The sequence below is a fragment of the Anabrus simplex genome, chromosome 4 (genome assembly GCF_040414725.1).
Source record: "Anabrus simplex isolate iqAnaSimp1 chromosome 4, ASM4041472v1, whole genome shotgun sequence".
Taxonomy (NCBI): domain Eukaryota; kingdom Metazoa; phylum Arthropoda; class Insecta; order Orthoptera; family Tettigoniidae; genus Anabrus; species Anabrus simplex.
In genome coordinates, this window is record NC_090268.1 from 74,395,299 (window position 1) to 74,418,580 (window position 23,282).

At 42.8% G+C, this 23,282-nt stretch overlaps 1 protein-coding gene across 2 annotated transcripts in view; it reads left to right on the forward strand.

Moving 5' to 3' along the window:
• Positions 1-23,282, forward strand: part of LOC136871632 (GON-4-like protein) — an 89,515-nt gene that overhangs the window by 63,842 nt on the left and 2,391 nt on the right. Inside the window, exons 7-9 of one of the 2 annotated variants that reach the window (XR_011018024.1) lie at positions 683-878; positions 8,914-10,092; positions 14,536-14,685. Coding sequence is in view for 1 of the 2 variants with exons in the window: in XM_067145111.2 (XP_067001212.2) it covers positions 683-878; positions 8,914-10,092 (1,375 nt within the window). In the remaining variant the exon portion in view is untranslated. The remainder of the gene's footprint in view (positions 1-682; positions 879-8,913; positions 10,093-14,535; positions 14,686-23,282) is intronic. The other variant, XM_067145111.2, reaches the window with a different exon arrangement.

Here is a 23,282-nt window from a genome sequence, read left to right on the forward strand (position 1 = left end):
ATAGTTCCTGTGTATGGGACCCTCACCAGGATTACTCTATTCAAGAACTGGAAAAGATCCAGAGGAAAGCACTCTCTTGATAACTGTTGGTTTACACAAGAAACTTTACCGCAAATACTTGAAAGAAGTTGGAAATTTATTGCAGCACATCTTCCTTGGTAAATTATTCTAATCCCTAATTGCTCTTCCCCATATGACCTCTTGAATTTCAACTGTGTCTTCTGGCTGATTTCCGACAAAAGAATAGTGTTACGAAAATGTCGCAAACTTTGGACTGGAAAGACCTCGGAGTATGAGCTGCTCAACTAAGCAGTATGTTCCAAGTTGTCTGCCGAGAAATGATTGGAATGACATTTGTAGACAAATACGCTTGAATGGAATTTTTTAAAATAGGAAAAACCATAACATGAAGATAAAGTTGAAATTCAAGAGGTTATATTGGGAAGAGGAATTAGGGATTAGAATAATTTACCAAGGGAGATATACAATGCATTTCCAATCTCTTTGCACTGTGTGCTGTGAAGTTTCTTGGTGTAAACCAGTGGTTGTCAAGAGTGTTCTCATTCTTTGTTAGAGTGGCTGTTCATAACCTAAGTGTAAATTCTGCACCTTGAGGAAAATAATTGTGTATAAAATATTTAGTTGTGGTTGAAAAAAGTTTTAATTTTTATTTGTTGTACAGCATAGTTTCAGAATTTGAAGAAATGGACTGTGGTGATGCAGACAGCTACCACTCTGGGGATGACCAGTTTGAAACTGTGGAGGTACCTGACCAGAAAGACATGTATGGAGGTGATCAGTGTCTATGTGTGTGCCATGAAACAGGAGATGACAAATATAGAAGACGAGCCGTCCATTGTGTCTCTTGTGGAACAAAGGTGAAGAGTACTATTGCAAATACTGTATCTGTAGAGTGTGCATTTCACCAAAGGAAGTAAAATGATACACCGTCTTGGTAATGTGCAGTTTCTAAAATGTTACATGTCATTCCTTTGCTATACATCATACAGCTAGAAAGCTCTCTAATCTCAATGCTGTACATTTTGCGAGTTTGAAATATTATTATGCTATAAAAGTACCTCAAGTTTATGGGCTAAATTTTATTGTCCAATGTTATACTTTCTGAGTAACTTTTCTTATTTCCATTTTACCGTATAATTCATCATACAATTTAAGATAACTTTGAATCTGTTTTTTTTGGCACAAGCCAGAGCAAAGTGTAGCTTCCACCAAAGTCTCTCTCATTTAGGCTTCCACCAAAGTCTCTCTCATTTAGGCTGTGACAGTATGGAAACTGCTGAGGTATGCATTGTGTGGAGTAATGATATTCGGAGCATGACTTGTGCGTATATGGACTTTGGTTCCACTTAGTTAACATCCAGGCTGCTGAAGCATAGGTCAGTATAGGTTTATAATAGGACAAGTATAAAATCTTCTTGCACGTCATTGGCACATCTTTATTCCATACAATGTCTCTCACACACTGGTAGAAACTTGCAGACCGCTATATTCTTAAATCAATTTCTCCATCCAAATTTCCAACTTGTGACATCATGCTGCCCAAATATTTAAATTTTTTCACTACTTCAAGACGGTCATTTCCTATTTTCATCTTCATTTCAAAATTTCTTATCTTCTCATTCCGTAAATCAACTTGTAGCTGTACTTCCTCTTCATTATCTCCCCAAACTACAATGTCATCAACAAAGAGCATAGACTTTACTTGCTCGCCCATCATCTTCTCCTAGATATTATGGTGAATTCTATCTATGATGATAATGAAGAGTAAGGGAGACAATACACTTCCCTGTCTTAAGCCTGTCTCAACTCTCAACTATTCAGTTTGACCCACTTTGGTTCCTACGAACCTGCTACGCAGGCGTAGCAGGGGGAGAGGTGATACTCCCACGTGGCGCGTCCCAGGTGGCGGATAGGGGGGTCCTAACCGGCTTGCCGGCGGACTTGAGGGAAATAAAATACCTCTCGCGGACCAAACACACTACCCCCTGCGGGTGGGGGACACACATGCAGAATACACCCGCGGTATCCCCTGCCTGTCGTAAGAGGCGACAAAAAGGGGCGACCTTGGCGCGGACATGGATTGCGGTTGGTATAATGTGATGGACCTCCTGTGGATGGGAGAGGCTGAATACATCCATAGGTAATCCCTGCCTGTCGTAGAAGGCGACTTAAAGGGTCATGTGGCCATGGTCCCCTCTTTATTTTTTATTATTTTTCCGAGGGTCAGATGTAGACCATTCAAAATTTGATGTGCGTGCTGCCCGGCGATGGAGCTCCTATGTGTGCGACTACGCTCGAAAGCCCGTGCCAGCAACCACCCAGGACGCGGCGGGTGGGAGTATCATGTACCCGGGCAGTGGTATCCGCCTGACAACGCAGGTCCCCGCACAGCCGAATGCCAGAAGGACATATTATTATTAATTATTTTTATTTATTTTTCCTATTGTTAGTGCTCTGTACACGCTATGGGGTACATGCTATTGCGGGTGACTGGAGGAAGGGAGTCCTAGTGCTCATTGCCTCAGTCATCCCGTATTAGGCATCGTTCAACATCGGACCCCGGGCAATACCTGCTACGACCAGGTGGGTATTGCCTTGGCTGCTTGGTTCGGCTACAGAGACCCCTGATCGGAGTGGGTGGCATTCGGGGAGGATGCTATCGGGCATGGCTTCCAAACGAAGTCGGCTCTCACAAGGTGGTCGCCCACCTAAGTCTTTAACTTTTGCTTCCCTGAGAGGTTCAACTCCCTGGGAACATGCACAGCGTGAAGGAATGGGATCCAGCTTCCCTAGGTTTCTGGTCGCTACCAGAACCGATGGGCAGGATTTTAAGCTGGTGAAGTCGATCCTGTTTAGTAGACACATCGAAGGCGTCTATGGCGAACTGGAGGAACTTAAGAAAATGCGCAACGGTAGTTTGCTTCTAAAGACTCGTACAGCACTGCAAGCTGATCAGTTGCTTAAGTGCGAGCACTTTGGCGAAATCCCCGTCAAAGTGGAGGAGCATAAATCCTTGAACCTGGTTCGTGGAGTCATCTTTCACCGCGACCTTATTTTGAACACTGACGACGAGTTGATGGAAGACATGAAGAACCGTGGCGTGACACACGTCCGGCGCATTACGCGCAAGGTCAACGGTGAAGACGTTGCCACTGGTGCCTTCATTGTCTCTTTCAAGTTGTCAGTGTTACCAGAGAAAGTCAAGGTAACAACTTATCGTTGCGATGTGAGGCCGTACATCCCGCCTCCTATGCGATGCTATCAATGCCAGCGATTCGGACATATGGTATCTCGCTGTTCGAATCAGGCTGTATGTGGTACATGTGGACGAGTAGCTCACGGCGCGGAGGAGTGCACAACTCCATACAAGTGCACTAACTGCTCCGGTTTTCATTCTCCTCGGGATCGGAACTGTCCGACATACCTGAGTGAGAAGAAGATCCAGGAGATCAAGACCCTGGATGGTCTTTCCTACCAGGAAGCGCGCCGTAAGTTTCATTCTACGAATACACCTGCCCGTACACTCGACTATAGCTTGATAGCTCAGAGTCTTCCAGGTTCGTCATTTACAACCTCGACACCTGTCCAGACCGCTGCGCCCAAGGCGACTGTTGCTGCTCGCAGCAACGTCGCAAATAGTCAAAGCTCGAAGGGGGGGACCACCCCACCTTCGACCAACCAGAAGTCTGTGCAGGCTGGCAGTTGCCCGCCGGCACAGCAAGGGGGGAAGACTAAGTCACCCCCCCCTAGGAGGTCGACGAAAGTCGTGCCCCAGCCGGCGGAGGCGGCATCGTCGACCAGGGCTGGGAAACCACCTCCCAGCCCGTCTAAACTCGAAAAAAAGAAGGGGAAGAAGAGCGCCCGTCCTGAGCGCTCTCGGACTTCCCCTGCGAAGGAGAAGTCATGCCCCCCATCTGGGGGATATGAGTCTGCGCCGGGAGGCACTCCTGCTCCCAAACCGGCGCGCTCTCCTCGTAGGGGACCCCCTCGCGCCCGAAAAGCGTCGAAGTTCTGGGCGGCACCCCTGCCATCTTTCGATGATGGAATGGATGTCGCACTGTCCTCTACATCTACGGATGTAGAGCTAGATAGTGTTTAGGCTTACGAGCATTTTTTCGCTCATAACCTAACGCTCCTTTTATAGTCCACACTATGGCACTGTTACAGTGGAATTGTAACGGTTATGACAGGCATCTTGCTGAGTTACGTCAGCTTATTAGTGAGTACGCAGCGAGTATAGTCTGTCTTCAGGAGACCAATTTCCGACCTGGTCATCATACGGTCTTGAGGCATTTCAAACTATACTCGACAGAACGATACTATGCTCACCGGGCTTCCGGAGGCGTTGGCATTTTTGTACGTTCTGATAGCTACAGCGAAGAGGTTCCATTAAGAACCCCTCTTGAGGCTGTAGCTGTTCGCGTCTCGCTGCCTGTCATAGCAACAGTGTGTAATGTTTATCTTCCACCTGGCCAGCATCTGAACATCAACGATGTCGCTGATCTTATAGATCAGCTTCCACCTCCCTTCCTCTTGTTGGGCGATTTCAACGCCCATCACCCCATCTGGGGCTCTGAGACACCTTGCCCCCGAGGAAGAGAGCTGGGAACACTTCTAACAGCTCTGGATTTATGTATTTTGAACACAGGGGAACCAACTCACTTCAGTGTACGTTACGGCAGCCGAACGTTGGTTCCACTGTTTCGGTGGAATGCACACGATGATCTCTGTGACAGTGACCATTTTCCCATCATTCTTACTTTGTTGAAACATACACCCGTCGAGGCTCCCCCTCGATGGATTCTTAAACATGCTGATTGGCCAAAGTACACATCACTAGCTGTCTTTCACGATGATGTCAGGCGGACCGTCGGCGAGGAAATAACTTACGTCACCCAAGTTATTCTTGCTGCTGCTGAGGAGTCCATTCCGTTTTTCTCGGGGGCTCCTCGCCGAAAACTCGTTCCTTGGTGGAGCGATGAAATAGCAGCAGCAATCAAAGAACGCCGTCGCGCTCATAAACGTTACCGTCGACAGCCTACTGTGGCCAACTTGGTAACATTTAAGAAACTCCGCGCTAAGGCGCGAGTTCTTATTCGACAAAGTAAGAAGGCTTCATGGGAGAGATATGTGTCGTCCATGACGTCACATACTCCATCATCTCAAGTGTGGACGAAACTTCGACGAATTTCGGGTATTCATGGATCATCTGCTGTACCGGGAATTTCCATTGCAGGCAGTGTCGCCACTGATCCCCTCGCGATTGCTAACCATCTCGCAAGTCATTTCGCGGATGTCTCTGGCTCCGGGAATTACAATCCTGATTTCCTCCCTCTGAAGCGGGAGGCAGAACGTCATCACCTTAGTTTTGCCACCCATGCTTCAGAGGACTACAACGTGCCCTTTACGGAGTGGGAACTCCGTAGCGCCTTAGCGCTTTGCAAGGACACGTCTCCTGGACCGGATAACATCCATAACCAGATGTTGAAACACCTTAGTGATGATAGTTTACTATATCTCCTTCGTGTGTTCAACCGAATCTGGACAGAGGGTGATTTTCCGTCTCAGTGGCGAGAGGACATAGTCATTCCTGTCCTCAAGCCTGACAAAGATCCTAAGTATGCAGGAAGTTACAGACCGATTTGTCTTACAAATTGCCTGTGTAAGCTATTTGAGAGGATGGTAAATCGCAGACTCGTGTGGTGTCTGGAGAAACAAGGACTTTTGTCCGAGTACCAATGTGGATTTCGAGCCGCTCGATCCACCACAGACCACTTGGTACGCCTGGAGAGCTCTATCCAGGATGCGTTTCTCCGCAAACAGCACTTGGTAGCTGTCTTCTTTGACTTGGAGAAGGCCTACGACACCACCTGGCGATATGGCATCCTTTCAGTCCTGCATCAATGGAGATTCCGAGGTAACTTGCCGGTATTTATTGCGAATTTTTTGTCCCTTCGTCTATTCCGTGTCCGAGTAGGGAGGACATATTCGCAATACCACGTTCAAGAAAACGGAGTCCCACAGGGATCGGTTCTTAGCGTCACTCTGTTCGCGATTGCCATAAACGGTATTGTCGCTGCTGCTGGTCCAGCCGTAATACCGTCCCTATATGTGGATGATTTTGCTCTGCACTATAGCTCGTGCAGTATGGCAGTCACAGAGCGACAGTTACAGCAAGCTATTAGGAGGGTGGAGAAGTGGACCTTAGAACATGGCTTTCGGTTTTCTGCCGCAAAGACCTCCGTTGTCCACTTTTGTCGTCAACGTACTCTTCACCCCCATCCTGAGCTTTATTTAGACAACGTCGTTCTTCCAGTTGTTGACACTTACCGATTTCTTGGGCTCCTTTTTGACAGTAAATTGTCGTGGGAGCCACACGTGCGGCAGTTAAAAGTGCAATGCACTAGGAAGCTTAATATCCTTAAGTTTCTTAGCAGCACTTCTTGGGGGGCTGACCGCACGGTGCTCCTGCGATTCTATCGGGCACACATTTTATCCCGGTTAGACTACGGCAGTGCAGCATATGGCTCCGCAAGACCAAGCGTTCTTGCGAAGCTGAACAGTATCCACCACAGCGGGGTTAGGTTGGCGACGGGAGCTTTTCATACAAGCCCCATCGCTAGCCTGCTCGCTGAGTCTGGTGTGCCGCCTTTACACCTGAGGCGCCAGCACCTTCTACTTACATATGCTGCAAATTTGCGACAGATGCCACTTCATCCAAGCTATCCTTGCGTGTTCAACAATGCCAACCGTTTGCTGTACGCTGCTCGTCCTCGAGCGACGCGGCCGGTTGGGATACGCTTGGATAGCATTTCCGAATTGTTTGATGTACCTTCGGTCCCTTGCCTTGTCAGACAACCAAGTGGGGTACCTCCGTGGGTCGTACGACGACCTGAAGTCATCCTGGATCTGCACACTGGCCCAAAGGCAAACACGGACCCTTCGATCTATCGGAGGCTCTTCCTGTCCGTTGTTGGCCGCTATCCAGGTTCAGTCGTCGTCTACACGGATGGTTCAAGGACAGATACGAAGGTGGGCTGTGCGTTCGTTGTTGGTAATGATAGGTTCCTTTTTGCTCTTCCGGCAACCTGTAGTGTGTACACAGCAGAGCTCTATGCTATCTGTGAGGCTCTGCGGTACGCACTGTACAATAAGCGCCGCCACTTCCTTCTGTGTACTGACTCCTTGAGTTCGCTTCAGTCTTTTGATACCTGTTTCCCTCGACACCCATTGGTGCAGCGGATCCAGGACCTGCTGGCCGGGTGTTCGGATGCCGGCACCAGAATCACGTTTCTGTGGCTCCCAAGCCACATGGGCATAGAGGGAAACGAGTTAGTAGATCGGGCTGCCAAGGAGGCAGTTACACTGCCCCCGTTGCCTTTCAAGGTTCCAGCAAGTGATATTCGCTCCCAGCTGCGACATCTTGTTATGTCCCATTGGGAGATGGAGTGGCAGGCCATTCCACTTCCCAATAAGCTTAGAGCGATAAAAGGAACAACGAAGGTATGGAGGACTTCCCTTCGGGCTTCGCGGAGGGAAGCCGTGGTATTATGTCGTCTTCGGATCGGCCACGGTATCTTGACTCACTCGCATCTTTTGAAAGGAGAACCCCCTCCGGTGTGTACCTGCGGCGACCATCTTACCGTGGTGCACATCCTTACGGAGTGTGTGGACCTGGTCGATCTCCGCCGTAGTCTTAACCTTCCGGGTACCATCTCCCTTATCTTGCGCGATGACGAGCAGTCAGCAGACCTCGTCATCCGCTTTATGAGGGATAGTGGTCTGTTTTACCGTGTCTAGTGATGTCCTTTGTCTTCGTGTCATTGTTTCCATTACGCTTTTAACCTATTGACTTCATTTTAGTTTGTGTTGCGTATTTTAATGTGTTCTTTTAACGTCTCTCTTAAATTATGTACTACCAGGCAATGCCTTATTCTTTTGTTTTCCTGTATATTCTCTTATTTTATTAGAAAATTAGGCATTGCGTATTAGATCCACTGATTGTTTTAATCTCACCCTCATTTTTCTCCATCATCATTTTTTTTTTTTTTTTTTTTAACTTTAGTCAGTGGATATGTTTTAAAATTTTAACATCATCTCTCATGTCGTTTATCTCGTTCCATTAGGGGCCGATGACCTTCGATGTTAGGCCCCTTTAAACAACAAGCATCATCATCATCAACCACTTTGGTTCTAACACAGTTTTTGCAATTTTGATACAATGCTATTACCATCTGCATTGTTTCATTCCCAATCTGTGCCTCTGTCAATGTTTTCCATACCAAATTCCTTGGGACACTGTCATATGCCTTTTCATATCTGGTCTGTTTCAGTAAATTATCTTTTACCAATTTCAGTGAGTTGTTACGAACTTCCTCATCTGTATGCAGATGATTTTTAAAAGTCATCATCATCATTATCTTTCAACTTGTGTTTAAAGTAAGTGACTGAAGAGTTTTTTTTGACAGCCGAATGTTAGACCAGCAAGAATGGCAGTTGAACTTTTAATTTTGTTTTCAATATTATATAGCTTGCTATATACAGGACTCCTCTTCTCTTTCTGTTATTCAGATTGTTCCTAGTTCATTAAACATGCTGAAAGTCCATGGAGCATGCCAGCATACAGGATTATTTGAAAGTTTTATTCTATTATTACACAGTGTTGGCCTATCACATGAAACATTACCTGTTTTGCCCATAATTTTCCTTTTCTTGTTAGTGGTCAACTAGCAGTCTTTGCCTAGAGCCAATACTCAATGATATGGTTGTGTCAGGCAGAGTCTGCCAGTAATTCTGGCAATGTATGGGCACCTATAGCCTATTTTATATTGCTATTCTTGTTAAGAATTATTTATCCTAATTGATTGAAATGTTGTCTCTTTTCCTTTACAGTTCATTTATGGAAGAGTGTTTGTTCAAACTGGGAAAGTTTTACGACCTGCAAAAGTTGTTTTTGATGTTGATAAAAACAGAACTATTAAGAGGTTATCTGCAAAAGAGGGGCCAAAGAAAAGTGGCCGGAAGAAATCAGTTTTTCGTTATAATAAAGATGCCACTCCTACTAAATCTCATAATGAGGAAGGCCGGCATGATTCAGAAACTGTCTCCCCAAAATCGAGGTCATGTAAGTCAAGGACACCTGCTGTGAGCTGCAAGAAAGTTGCCTGTAAGCAGTCGTCATCTTGCAAAACAAGTGGTAGTGAGGGAAGCAAGAGTACCTTTAAGGACACAAAGACTAGTACCTGTCATTCTACTCGAATAGCGAACAGTGTAGGTGCCTCAAAGTCCCGTTTAGAACCTCCTCATAATGTACCTGTGAAGAAACCTACACTTGTCACCAAACCTGTTGAGAAGCAGAGTGCTTCCTCCTCATTGAAAGAAATACCATCTTTGTTAAGTAGTAGTGATGAACTATCATGTTTGAACAATGATAAGGAAATCCCCCTTGAACCAATAAATGATAGTCAGAACTTGGACACCTCCATGGTGGCGGGTGATCCTGATATACTTTCTCCGGAGTGTGTTATAACTGAAACAGTTTCTCCATTGCCTCCTGCAACTCTGGATGAGTGTGCTACAACTCTCCCTCCAGATTCTACACCAGGTGAGACAGTATTACAAGATTTCAGCTCACTTTCCCAAGTGCTTGGATCAAAAGAATCTGATGTGTATATTACTGCGATGGACATTCCAGATCAGCCTGAGAATTTGTCATGTAAATCCCCTAAAAAGGAGGTGAGTACAGCAATTGTTCGTGAACTTGATGTGAAGGAGGAAGCTTGTGATCTTTCTATGAAGACTCGGGTTGCAGAAAATGGAGTACCACAAGCAAGTTGTGAAGAGGACCTTAATATGGAAGTTGATTGTGTCGATGAAAGCAATCCTGGAGAAAGTACTGATAAGAAATTTTGTCCAACTGAAGCCCAGGGTCCAAGCCATGATAAACCATTCTCAATGTCGTGGACAAGAGAAGAGGATAAGATTATACTGCAGATGTTTCAGATGGAATGTAATGCTGAACAAACCTTCCAGAAGATCAGCCAGCACCTATCTCAACGTTCTGTAGATGAGGTAAGCCATTTAATATGCATTTTGTAAGACTAGTACTACTGTATTTATGTTTGTAATAACCACACTATTAATTTTGTGAAGGAAGAGGTAAGTGATCAACACAAATACAACTTACAGTTTCACAGGTTTCAGATGATAGCAAAGCGACATCATTAGTGATCTGTCAGCAGTGCTGTTGTTCAGTTCCCAGCCAATGCATGTAAGGTTTTCAAAAGTAAATAAAGTAAAATAAATAGTTACTTACTTGTGGTTCAAATTCCTCAGGAGGTGGTGTGTTCAACTCCCATTATTGATAGCTCTGAAGATGAATTTCTGTTGTTTCCCTATTTTCACACCAGGTAAATGCTGGGGCTATAGCTAATTAAGGCCATATAAACTTTGTTCCCATTCCCAACCCTTTCCTATCCTACTGTTGCCAAATACCTGTCTTGAATTAATGCATTGGATTGGATTGGTAGATGGTTTATTTCAACTGTCAAAGTTCAAGGACGAGGACAATTTATGCTGGCTCCCCTGTGCAAATGCTTTACACTTAACCAATGAATACTTGAATAATGTAAAAAAAATGATTAAAAATCTGAAACAAAACCTCTAGCACAAGATATAAAAATTTGAACCTGCATGGTGTATGATAACAAGCTCAACGGCTGCATAAAAACTACAAGTTTTCACTGTATCTTCTCATTGTCTTCTAACAGTTACAAAGGTCTACTATTTTCAACTAATTTTTAAAGTCATTTTCATCTCTCAACATGCGGTGTATGAAAATGTGGCGATTATCCTTGTCCTTTCGTGTTTTCATGTTTGTCCTTGTCTCCTGTTTCTGTGTTCCCTCTTCCTACATTGACCTGCCATTGTGTTGTTCCTACTGTGTGTTCTTTTTTCATATTCCTATCTCCATATAACTTGAATTGATATCTGTTTGTTCCTTTCTAATTCTTATTTTCAACTAGAGTGAAACTTCGTTAATTCAAAGTCGATGGGACGCAAAAATCAGACTTTGAATTACGTGATTTTGAATTAACCGCCAACTCTTAATTCAGAAGCGTCACAAAATCTTCTAAGACTCATTACTGCACGCAGTTAACCTTGATTCACAGTTTAAACCTTTCAATTGCCACTATTTCCAAAATGTATCCAACAAGGTGCATTTACAGAATTCAACTAATGCACTTGGATAACTCGCTGACAAATGTAACCTCACACAACAAAAAGAAAAAAAAAGCATGATTCAAGGACGAGGACAAATTATGCTGGCTCCGCTGTGCAAATGCTGTATTTTTTTAGATTCTTGTACTGTTTGCATTTTTTAGATGCCTTGTATTTGCACGGAAAGCGCCCGATGCCCTTAAAACGTCATGGTGTATTGTACTTTCCTATTTTCGTATGACGAGGGGAGGAAGTGTCTTGCTTCCGTATGCATTGCATTGCAACTCGGTACTGTGTGTAGACCCTCACCCTTGTTCGATTTCCCGTCTGGCACTTCTCTCCTTTAAAACCGTAAGTCCGTTTGGCTCGGCATTAAAAAACCAGTTTCATCAGCATTGTCAATATTCTTTAGTGCGTATGAATAAATATTTATGAAAATATTTTATTCATCTCTATCAAAAATATAACTGAGTTGGTGATCTTAATGAAATTTCTGATAAATCTATAACATTCTTTTCATTGAATTATTAAAAAAAATTCTGAAGCAGGACAATAATCATACCGTAGATACTTACACGCAAACTTCTTCTAGGTCTTCTCTTGTCCCACCCTCTCTAGTTCCCCTCTACTCCCCCTCTGTTGTCTCCCCTCAACAAGGCAGTTCCACAGCGGCCACAGCGTAGTATTCAGTCCAGAACAAGTTCTTCAGTAAAGCACAGGTCATCGAATGGAACCAACGGGGAGTACAGTAGAACCTCGATAATTCGAAATCGGTTAATTCAAAATCCCACCTAATTCGAAACAGCTCTCGTTCCCGGAAACATGAGATACAGTTTTGCATGTTATTTAAATTGTTTAATTCGAAATACGGATAATTCGTAATTCGAAGTACAGTGTCGGCCCCATTACCGAAATTCAGACTTTTAATTCGAAACTGCCTTTACATTTTAAAACAATAGTATGTTACAGAGTAATTTCAACTCAAAATTTATCCGCTCCGCGTCATAATAGAACGCGCGTTCCGAAACGCGGAGGGGTAGCTTTCCGCACTTACTCACTTCGGTGGGTCTACAGTGCCGCTTCATGATTGCTAAGTTGAATGAAATCGGAATAATTTTGTATTCAACCTTTTAAGGAATGCCGTAATATCACGCAACAGGCAGTGTGCGGAAAAACAGAATCCCTAAACACTGGCGATGCCGACAGTTGGCGAAAAAACGTGGCTCATATAATAAATTCGTAGGCAACGAACAATATTGTCATTGCCGGTGAAACTTCATTGCTTTATTTTAATGCGAGCCCAAACGGTCTTATGGTTTTAAAGGAGAAGGTGCCAGCCGGGGAATTGTACAAGGGTAGGGGTGAAGGTCTAGTAGTGGGTTGCAATGCACATGGAAGCGAGAAACTTTATCCCCTCATCATAGGAAAGTTCGATAAGCTACAATGTTTTAAGGGCATCGGGCACTTTCCATGCCAGTACAAAGTATCTAAAAATGCAAACAGTACAGAACTCAAAAAAAATAATGCATTTGCACAGGGGAACCAGCATAATTTATCCTCGTATTTGAATTGTGTGATTTTTTTTCTTTTGTTGCGTGAGGTTATGTTTGTCAGTGATATATCGAAGTGCTTCATTTAAACATTGTAGATGCACCTTGTTTGATACATTTCGGAATGTTTTTTTTTCATGGCATTTGAAAGGTTTAAACTGTGAATCGAGGTGATGACATGTATTAATGGGTCTTAGAATACTTTGTGACGCGGCAAGTGTTTACATTTCTGAAGTACGAGAGAAGTGCCATGGCGGGAAATCGTACAAGGATAGAGTCATAGGAAAGTTTGATTTTAAGGGCATCGGGTACTTTCTGTGTAAATACAAGGCATCTAAAATGCATACAGTACAGTAATCCAATTAGTAAAGCACTTGCACATGGGAGCCAGCATAGATTTCTCCTCGTCTTTGAATCGTGCTCTTTTTTTTTCTTTCTTTCTTTCTTTCTTTCTTTCTTTCTTTCTTTCGTTGCGTGAGGTTATGTTTGCCAGTGAGATATCCGAGTGCATTATTTGAATACTGTAAATGTACATTCTTTGATACATTTTGGAAATAGTTCTTTTTTCATGGCATTTGAAAGGTATAAACTGTGAATGAAGGTTAACTGCATGCAGTAACGGGCCTTAGAAAATTTTGTAACGCGGCAAGGGTTGGTACTTCTGAATTGCGAATTGGCAGTTAATTCAAAATCACGTAATTCGAAGTCCAATTTTTTAGTCCCAACGACTTCGAATTAACGAGGTTTTACTGTATGTAGTTTATATTCGCTTCGTCTGGTTATTCACTTTCATTTGCTGTTTTGCACATTATTTTACTTATCTTTTCTTTTTTAGATTCTTCTTATGTCTAGTGGATCAGAACCTACAAATTTTTGTATTCAATCTTACTTCAGATTTGGTTCCTTCTAAATTATTGCCATAATAAGATCTTCAAGAATAACACCATTCAGTATCACTCTTTGAGAGATGTTCCCTGGCACATTTGACCTTGACGGTCGTAAGTATACGGACTGATGACCTTAGATGTTAGGCCCCTTTAAGCAACAAGCAAGTCGTAAGTATGTATATTTACAGCTGCTTCAAGTGACAATATTTTAATAGCCAGTGGAGAACTCAAGACATTAATTGAACATTTTATCTTTGGAGTGTATTTTCTCTTCTATTTTAACATGAGTCAGATGACAAAAGGTAGTGTTTCAGAGGGTGAAATCATGTGTTGGCACATAGCCAACTCCTGTCGAATAACACCAAGGGGTCTGCTCAAGGCTTAATATCTCCCTCCGATGGATGAATCACCATCGGTAGTGGCAAATGCCCTCACTCCATGTGAACACTGCGGAGAGGTTTGAAATTGAATCTAGGCTTTTGGCACACAATCTAGTGATTAGAAATTGTATACTACCCTGCCAACCAAAATTCTGATGGTAAAACTGTTTGCAACCAGCAGTACTCAACTATCTAACCACAGTGTCGAACCCTAGAGACAAGACGCCTTAACGATCATGGTGACGACTGCAAGTGTCTGATTACTCTATGAAATTATATACAGTACCGTGCAAATTAATCAGATTTTTTTTCATAATTTTTTCTGCTGGTTTGGCAACAGTGTGCTTCACATTGCTTATTCTTCAATCCTTTGCTCCATCAATTCTTTGCACTGTTATTCATGGGTAATTTATCTGTGTGATGATTGTTTTAGGTTAAAAATCTATTTATTTCAAATGTGTTTCTTTGTGCCTTTAGTAATACAAGTCTTCACTGAATACGACTCCCAGGGAACATGGTGTGATTGTAGCATTATCTAGTGATGGGCAACACTCTCGAGACCGATTCTCCTGTATTGAGAGCTGTGCGTCGTCGCAGTAACAACGAGTGTAGTTCTCATTTGGAAATGTATGTGCCGCTAAATGTTACTAAAAAACCTGGGAGAGTACTGCATTTTGAACTGTGAGCCCCTTAATACCATTAACGAAAGTGAAAATTGAATGTCAGTATCTTAAATTGTTCACAACTTATTTGAGGTGGACATCTTAGCTGAATAACCCTGTATAATTTGTGAATAACTGTAGATAAGATGTACACCTACTTGGATACTAGAGGCGTGCATTATTCGAACTGGAGACGGGGAAGATGTGCTTTGCTACTATGCAACCACCATTACACACGAGTGGAACGTGTAATCTAAAATGCCTGAGTATGCTCCAATTCTTTCCAGAGGAGTGATGGGCATCGCTCTCGAGACCGATTCTCCTATGCTGCAAGCTTTGTGACGTCCCAATAACTACGAGTGTAAGCTTGATAGTATATCACCAGTTCGCATATGGAAACGCGCGTGCCAATACATTTTGTCAAAAGCCCAGGAAAGCACTGCATGTTTAACTATGAGCTCCTTAATACCATTAACGAAAGTGAAAACAGAATGTCAGTATCTTAAACTGTTCACGACCGATTTCAGGTGGACATCTTAGCTGAATAACCCGTGTAAATTGTTAATAACTGTATATAGAATGTACACCTACCTGGATACCTCGCAGTTGTTGTCGTCGACTGGGTAGCTTCTTGTGATGCAGACCGGCCCGGAGGTGTTTTGTGACGATTCCTCTTCAGCGATAGTATGTGTTTTTAAGTGCCAGATCATCGTGGAAGTATTTCTGCCGACGTATTTTACTTCTTTTGAACAAACAACACAGTGGGCTGTGTTATGTGACATCTCTTCAAAATAACCGACATCCACGACTTACGTTGCGTTTCGGACATAGTCTTCAAGTTGTCGCATACAACTGGACACAATTACACATTGCACCGCCATATACTGAAATGCTTAATTAGTAATGCGATTACTATATAACATTGTAAGGAATTATTTCTTTCGTCACCAAAATATCGGTAAACACAAGCAGTGGTCATATGATATTGAATGTGGGGTCTGATAACGATGTACACCTACCTGTCAAAGGAATTGGAGCATACTCAAGCATTTTAGATTACACTCGTTCATAATGGTGGTTGCATATGCAGCAAGGCACATCCTGCCTCTTCTCGAGTTCAAATATGCACGCCTCTAGTATCCAGGTAGGTGTACCTACAGTAGCCGTCAGTTTCTGTACTTAGCCTATTAATTTGCATACTTGCACTGCATGTAATGAGAGAATGCATAACCTTTATAGTTATGTTATACTGCATCAAAATAGACCTCAGTAGAAATTAAATAAATGAACGCCCTAGTCGCTTGTTGACACTTACGGAATGGAGAAGGCGCGTGGTTTGCTATTCGCAATCTCGGCACAAACAACATTCAGCTCCGCCTACATGTAGGCCTACGACACGCCGCATGGCATACAATGCGGGGACAACGCTCTCGAGATCTCTCGAAATTTCTCGCGAGAATTAGTGCCTGTGCTAGTCTCGAGAAATCTCGAGACCTCGTCTCAGACTGCCCATCACTAGCATTATCTCAGAATACTTCTATGACATGAAAAGAGTAACTACAAAATTTTGTGTCAGTGTAGGAATTCTTCTTCTACTTCTTCCCATGCTCTCTTCTATTGAAGGTTGGCGATCTTCATGACTATTCTAATTCTAGTCTTTGATTCTGCCACACAGAAAAGCCACATCTCAAACCAATCCCTCAGGTTCTTCAGCAAGGTCTCCATTGTCCTGAGATCATCTCCTGCATCAACAGCTGTAGGATCCTGTACTTTTCATTCCACAACACATGCCTGAAATATGGAAAGGAGTACTTCAATTTTCTTGTTTAGTCTTCCCATCACCTCGGTATTCCTTACTCTTTTGATCCACGAGATACACAACGTCTGCTGATAGACCCTCATTTCAAAGGCTTCCAGCTTCTTGCACAGGGACTGGGTTAGAGACCATTCACAGCCTCAGATTTAGATTAAGATTGCAGTTGTTGAGGAGCTTCTTCATTTTAATGAAGGTGTTTTGCACATGCACAGTTCTTGCTTTGATCTCTTGGCTGAGCTTCCATTGTTCATTCAGATTACAACCAAGAAACTTCTGTTGAACACGCTTCATCTCCTTGGTGCCTAGGACGAGTCTAGCCTAGATGGACCGCTGCTTGCTCACGATCATGAACTCGGTCTTTTTCACGTCATCCTGAGGCCTCAATTGTTACAAGTAGTGTTGACTCTCTCCAACTACACTCGAAGATAATTTGCAATGTCTGTGATATCTGCATAGCAAATGATGTTGATGCGCTCTCCATTCTCCAGTGCTTCATCCAGTATTTACTGTGACTAGATGTTAAAAAGCAGGAGAGATAAGACATAATCCTGACGGACTCCTCACTGGATTTCAATCTCTGCAGACAGGCTGTCTTTCTGGCTCCAGTACAGATTTGTGATGATGCGGGTGTAAATAGAATAGAATGGAATTATTCAGCTGCACAAACAGACTGCCTTGGTTTCACTGAAGAAAAGTATAAACTGGAGGTCCCGTGGCTATGATCATAATGTCAACAAACTTATAAAACTACGGTCTTGCTTGCTTGCTTGCTTGCTTTGAACAAAGCGAAAGTCATCCCACAACCCTTTTTAAAAAAATCCTTTTCTTCCTTAATATTGATGCATCAACCTTGTGTTTATACTTACTGTAGTATTTGGTTCATGTTCATATAAGGAACAAGGAACTACTCAGATTCTTTTCAGATACCATACTCAATTTCTCCTGCCACACATATTTGCCAGCATTATCTAGATGGGCTGAATTTTACCTGCATCTTTGTCCAGATAATGTCCTTTTCTTTTTTTAACCTTTTAAGTGCTGAGTTACCAGTTGACTGTTTGGTACCTCTGTGCTGAGTTTTTTTTATTCGTATGTACAAAATTTTGTAGAAGCCTCAATTTTTAACTTATCAGTGGGGTGATTAGCTTAAAATGTTTATAAATGTTGGTTGTTTATAAATCTAAATGCAAATGGAAATCCCACACTTACGTTGAATATTATTTTGAGAGAAAACAAAATTACACTTACGTGCCCATGCGTGCATTATCTTTATACAAAGTAAAGAGCCCAAAATAATATTATTTCCTAAAATCTGTAGGCAACTACTACATGTAACTTCTTAGAAGTATATAAGTTGATATTTCAAAATACTTCCCAAACCTGGAATGTGGTGATAGTTAAATGTTTTCTATTGGACTTTTGTGATACTGATTTGTTAAACTATCTGCACCAACTCCACTGGAACAAAAGTTTCTAAAAAATAAATGATTTTCGGGTTGTCATCAAACACTACTTGGCCCTCAGAGCCTGTCACAGTTACTTGAAACTCTGGTGAAGAAAAGTAAGCTGTCCGCCACGAAAAAAGTGATAAAACAGCTTTTGTACTCACCGTGTTTTTCTCCTTTCATTTAGAAGGAGGCTCTGTTTCTCTCTCATACACAATATTTTTGGCACTCTCTCTATCTCTCTCACTTTCAAAATCGCTTAACAATTCAATAAAATGGTCATCTCCATCACTTTCCGCTGTGGTTAATAACTGAAAGATTCTGTGATCCAAAATAATATCGCTGCAGGAGCAACTAGATTGTTGTTCCGCCATGTTTGTTTACATCACAGATGAACTCCACAGACATCTACAAAAAGCTCTGTAAGTTACTTCCCGAAGCTATAATCTCTGATCAATTAGTTCTACATAATGCCCAACAGATGGCAGAACATGTCAAAGATCAAATTGGCACTCGAAAGTGAACCGGGAAACTCAAAAAAAATTAAATTCTCGCGCACGGTCTATAGACGGGCGTAGCAGTGGTGGACTGGCCGCATCAGCCTGTCTATAGGTGGGCGTAGCACTCATCGGGTTAATGAATGTTCTAGCCACAAGCTTGTATGGGGGAAGAGCTCTGAACTGAGTAGGGGCTTTTCTGTACTCTGTGGAAGACGGATCTGGGAAGTCCTCAACCCCGACACGGCGCGTCCCAATGGCTGATAGGGGCTCTCGTGAGAGAGTGGTGTTCGCACCCGCGGATCAACTGAGGACATGATATAGTGGCAGCAGCTATATCATTAATGCTGATAAGAAGATCGATACATCGACCTTGTATCAGCATACAGCTGCCTCGCGTCCTAGCATCCTTGGATGTTACGATGTGACGTGGTTACTGCGCATTGAGGAAGGCAACGGGAAACCACCTCAATTAATTTTCCCTAGTAATCACCGTGGCTATGCTTGCAGCTAAATTAGTATCCGGAGTAAGCTCCTCAATCGGATCTCCGGGAGGGGCAGATACAAGCACAACAATAGAAAGACTGAAATATCAAGATAGAGTCAAGATTGGAACTTGGAATGTGAAGACGATGAGCCAAGCGGGAAAGATCCACAATGCAATAAAGGAGATGACAAGAATGAAAATAGATATTCTAGGAGTAAGCGAAATGCGATGGCCAGGATCTGGAACCATCAACATAGACGAGCACCGAGTTTGCTACTTGGGTACAGACAATGGTATGCATGAACATGGGGTAGGAATCATACTGAATAAAAGAATAGCTAAGTGTGTTGACAACGTTATTCCAGTCTCATCACGTGTTATGTTAGTTCAAATCAAAGCAAGGCCAGTCGACTTAAATATTATTCAAGTCTACGCTCCTACTGCAGACAAACCAGATGAGAAGTCGAAAATTTCTATAATAGCATAAACCACATCCTGAACAAGCTAAAAAGAGAAGACCTCAACATAGTCATGGGCGACTTTAATGCAAAACTTGGGGCGGGAAGAACATCAAACGCCGTCGGACCCTTTGGTCTAGGAGACAGGAATGCTCGAGGAGATGAGTTGGAACTATTTGCAGAAACAAATCAGCTAGTGGTTATGAATACGTTGTTTAAACTACCACCACGCAAGTTATACACATGGAAATCGCCCATGGACACACCAGGACACATTGTGAGGAATCAGATTGATTTCATGATGGTGAACAAAAGATACAGAAATGGTTGTACATCTGTCAGAACATATCCAGGAGCAGACATACAATCAGACCATGTCCCAGTGGTTGGAAATTTTAAGATCAGAATGAAATATGTTGTCCCCAAAACAGCACGGAAATACGACTTGAGAAAATTGAAAGATGCTACCATACAGCAGACAGTCAAGACAGCTCTAAACAATAAATTGATTGACAATTGTGACGATGTTAATGAAAAACTTACACACCTACAAGAAGTGATAAAAGGAGTAAAAGAAGAGCATTTGAGACCGGACTTTAGAAAGAGGAAAACGTGGATGACAAATGAGATTCTGGACCTAATGGAAGAACGAAGGAAGAGAAGAGGTAATTTGATGGAATACAGAGCGGTTCAAAATACAATCAGAAGGAAAATTAGAGAAGCCAAAGAGAAAGAGAAAACTGAATTATGTGCAGAAATAGAGTTTTATCAGAGTAGACATGACGATTTTAATGTTCACCGGAAGGTCAGAGAGGCAACAAAAAAGTATCGCAAATCAAACTGTGCAAAGCTTGTAGATAGTAGTGGTAACCTCATAATCGACAAGGAAGAAAAAAAGAGAAAATGGGAGAAATATCTGGAACAGTTATTCCAAGATGACATGAGGAGAGAGGAACCAGAGATATCAGATACAACAGGACCAGATATCCTAGTAAGTGAAGTGGAAGCGGAAATACAACAAATGAAGGAAGGGAAAGCAGCTGGGCCAGATGGCATACAAGCAGAATTTCTCAAACTGCTCAGTGAGGAAAAAATAAAAATGATCACAAAAATATTCAACGACATTTATTCATCAGGTAAAATCCTTCCAGAATGGTTAAAATCAGAATTTATTGCTTTACCTAAGAAATCAAATGCCAAAGAATGTGGGGACTACCGTACCATCAGTTTAATGAGCCATCTGCTAAAATTATTCCGTAAAGTGATACACAAGCGGATATACAGAATTTGTGAAGAACAGATAGCGTCCAACCAGTTTGGGTTTTTGAAGGCAGTTGGCACTAGAGAAGCAATATTTAGTGTACAGGTACTGTTCCAAAAATGTAGGGATATCAACTGTAATGTATTTGCATGCCTCATTGATTATCAAAAGGCGTTTGATCGCATGATTCATGAACACCTGATAGACGTACTCAAGAAAACAGGAATTGATGGGAAAGATCTAAGAATAATAGCAAATTTATACTGGAACCAATCTGCAGTCATGAAAATAGATCAAGACCAATCTGAGCAAGTGAGAATACGCCGAGGGGTCAGGCAAGGATGTATGATATCACCGATACTCTTCAACCTGTATTCTGAGCACGTATTCAAAGAAGCCCTATTTGATGTGGAGGAAGGAATTTCAGTGAATGGTGTCAAACTCAACAATTTGCGCTACGCAGATGACACAATTGTCTTTGCAGATACGATGGAAGGGCTACAGAAGTTGATGAACAAAATTTCTGAAACAAGCAAGAAATATGGTCTGGACATCAACACTAATAAAACAAAATTGATGATCATCAGTAAGAAGAACATTCGAGGCGTGAATCTGTTCCTCAATGGAGCAAGTATAGAGAGAGTTTCACAGTATTCGTACCTGGGTACCATCATTAACGAAGCATGGGACAATTCGCAAGAGATAAAGTGTTGCATTGGAAAAGCGAGAAGTGTTTTCAATTCAATGAGCTCAACCTTCAAGAATCACGACCTTACCATGGATACCAAAATGCGGCTCCTTAGGTGCTATGTGTTTTCAGTTCTCTTTTACGGTGTGGAAACATGGACGCTTACAAAAGCCACCACTGCTAGACTGGAAGCATTTGAACTCTGGCTATACAGAAGAATTTTGAGAATATCATGGATTCAGAAGATTACAAACATTGAGGTTCTACGCCGAGCTAACAAGAGACCAGAGCTGATCAACACCATCAAGTGCCGTAAACTACAATATTTTGGACACATCATGAAGAATCAGAAAAGGTATGAGCTGCTTCAACTTATCCTGCTAGGGAAAATAGAAGGAAAAAGATCTGGGCGAAGAAGAATTTCCTGGCTCGACAACCTTAAAACCTGGTTCAACAAAACATCTGCAGAACTGTTCCTAATTTCAATGGATAAAGCCCGAATAGCCATGTTGATCGCCAACGTCCGAGGCGGACAGGCACGCGAAGAAGAAGAAGAAGAAGCCACAAGTGCTGAGTAGGCCTACAAATTGCTATAACTTCATAATGACACAACCTACTAACTTCCACAAATACTATGAAAGTAGGTTTTGATAACCCACTTACAGTCTGTGTGTAGAATGTAAAGCTCTCTAGTTGATGTCTTAGACCTACAATTATGTGAATTCTTCATGTAGCTTAAGCCTCTCCTCTTCTCTTTTATTGTTGACAACAACTGCATGTTCATGACTGTTAATAAAGAGCTCCACTTTGCAATTTCCTTGTTGATACTGCTTGGCCACGAACCTGCTACGCAAGCGTAGCAGGGGGAGAGGTGATACTCCCACGTGGCGCGTCCCAGGTGGCGGATAGGGGGGTCCTAACCGGCTTGCCGGCGGACTTGAGGGAAATAAAATACCTCTCGCGGACCAAACACACACCCCCTGTGGGTGGGGGAGGCAGACGAATAATACACCCACGGTATCCCCTGCCTGTCGTGAGAGGCGACTAAAAGGGGCGACCAAGGGATGCTTGGATTAGAACCATGAAACTACTTTTGATTAGTACCATCACGCGTGGAACACCATCGGTTGCTTTTACTTGCGAGTAGTACCACTCTGTTAGGTACTCCATATTTTTGTAATTCGTAGCATTCGAGGGGGGTTCAGTGTGGGTTTCCAGTACCCGTGAGTCGTGCCCGTGTGTGCAACACCACAGGTCTGGGCGTTGCCTGTGAGTTGTACCCGTGTGAGCGACACCACGCGTCTGGGCGTAGCCTGTGAGTTGTACCACTATATGAGCGATACCGTAGGTCTGCATTGCCAGTGATTAGTACCTACTATGTGAGGAACACCACGGGAATGCCGGCGCCCGTGCTAAGTACACCTAGGTGAGGAACATCATCGGTTTGCGTTGGCTATGAGTGGCGCCATTGTGTGAGAAACACCATAGGTCTGCGTTACCTTTACGACGTACAATACTTGTGAGTAGTACCTTAATGCTTGGAACACCGTGAGTTTACGCTACCTTTGATTAGTACCGCATCTCGAGACATATCATGGTTCTACTGTCCTCGTGACTTGTACCATACTGCGGGGCCGTAGACCTGGTTTTTGGACCCCTTTAGACATCAAGCATAATCGATTCCGGGCTGTGCTTTATAAGTGGTCCCTTGGTCAGTAATACTATTATTTATGCCCGTTTTTTGAGTCAGATCCACTGTTTTTGTTTGTTTGTTTGTTTGTTTGTTTATTTGTTTTTGTGTTTTTGTAGGTTTCATATCCATCCATTCATTCTTCATGACATTTTTATTTTATTTTGTTCAGTGGATTAATTTGAACTTTGGGTTCTTTCATTTCGTACCATTAGGGGCC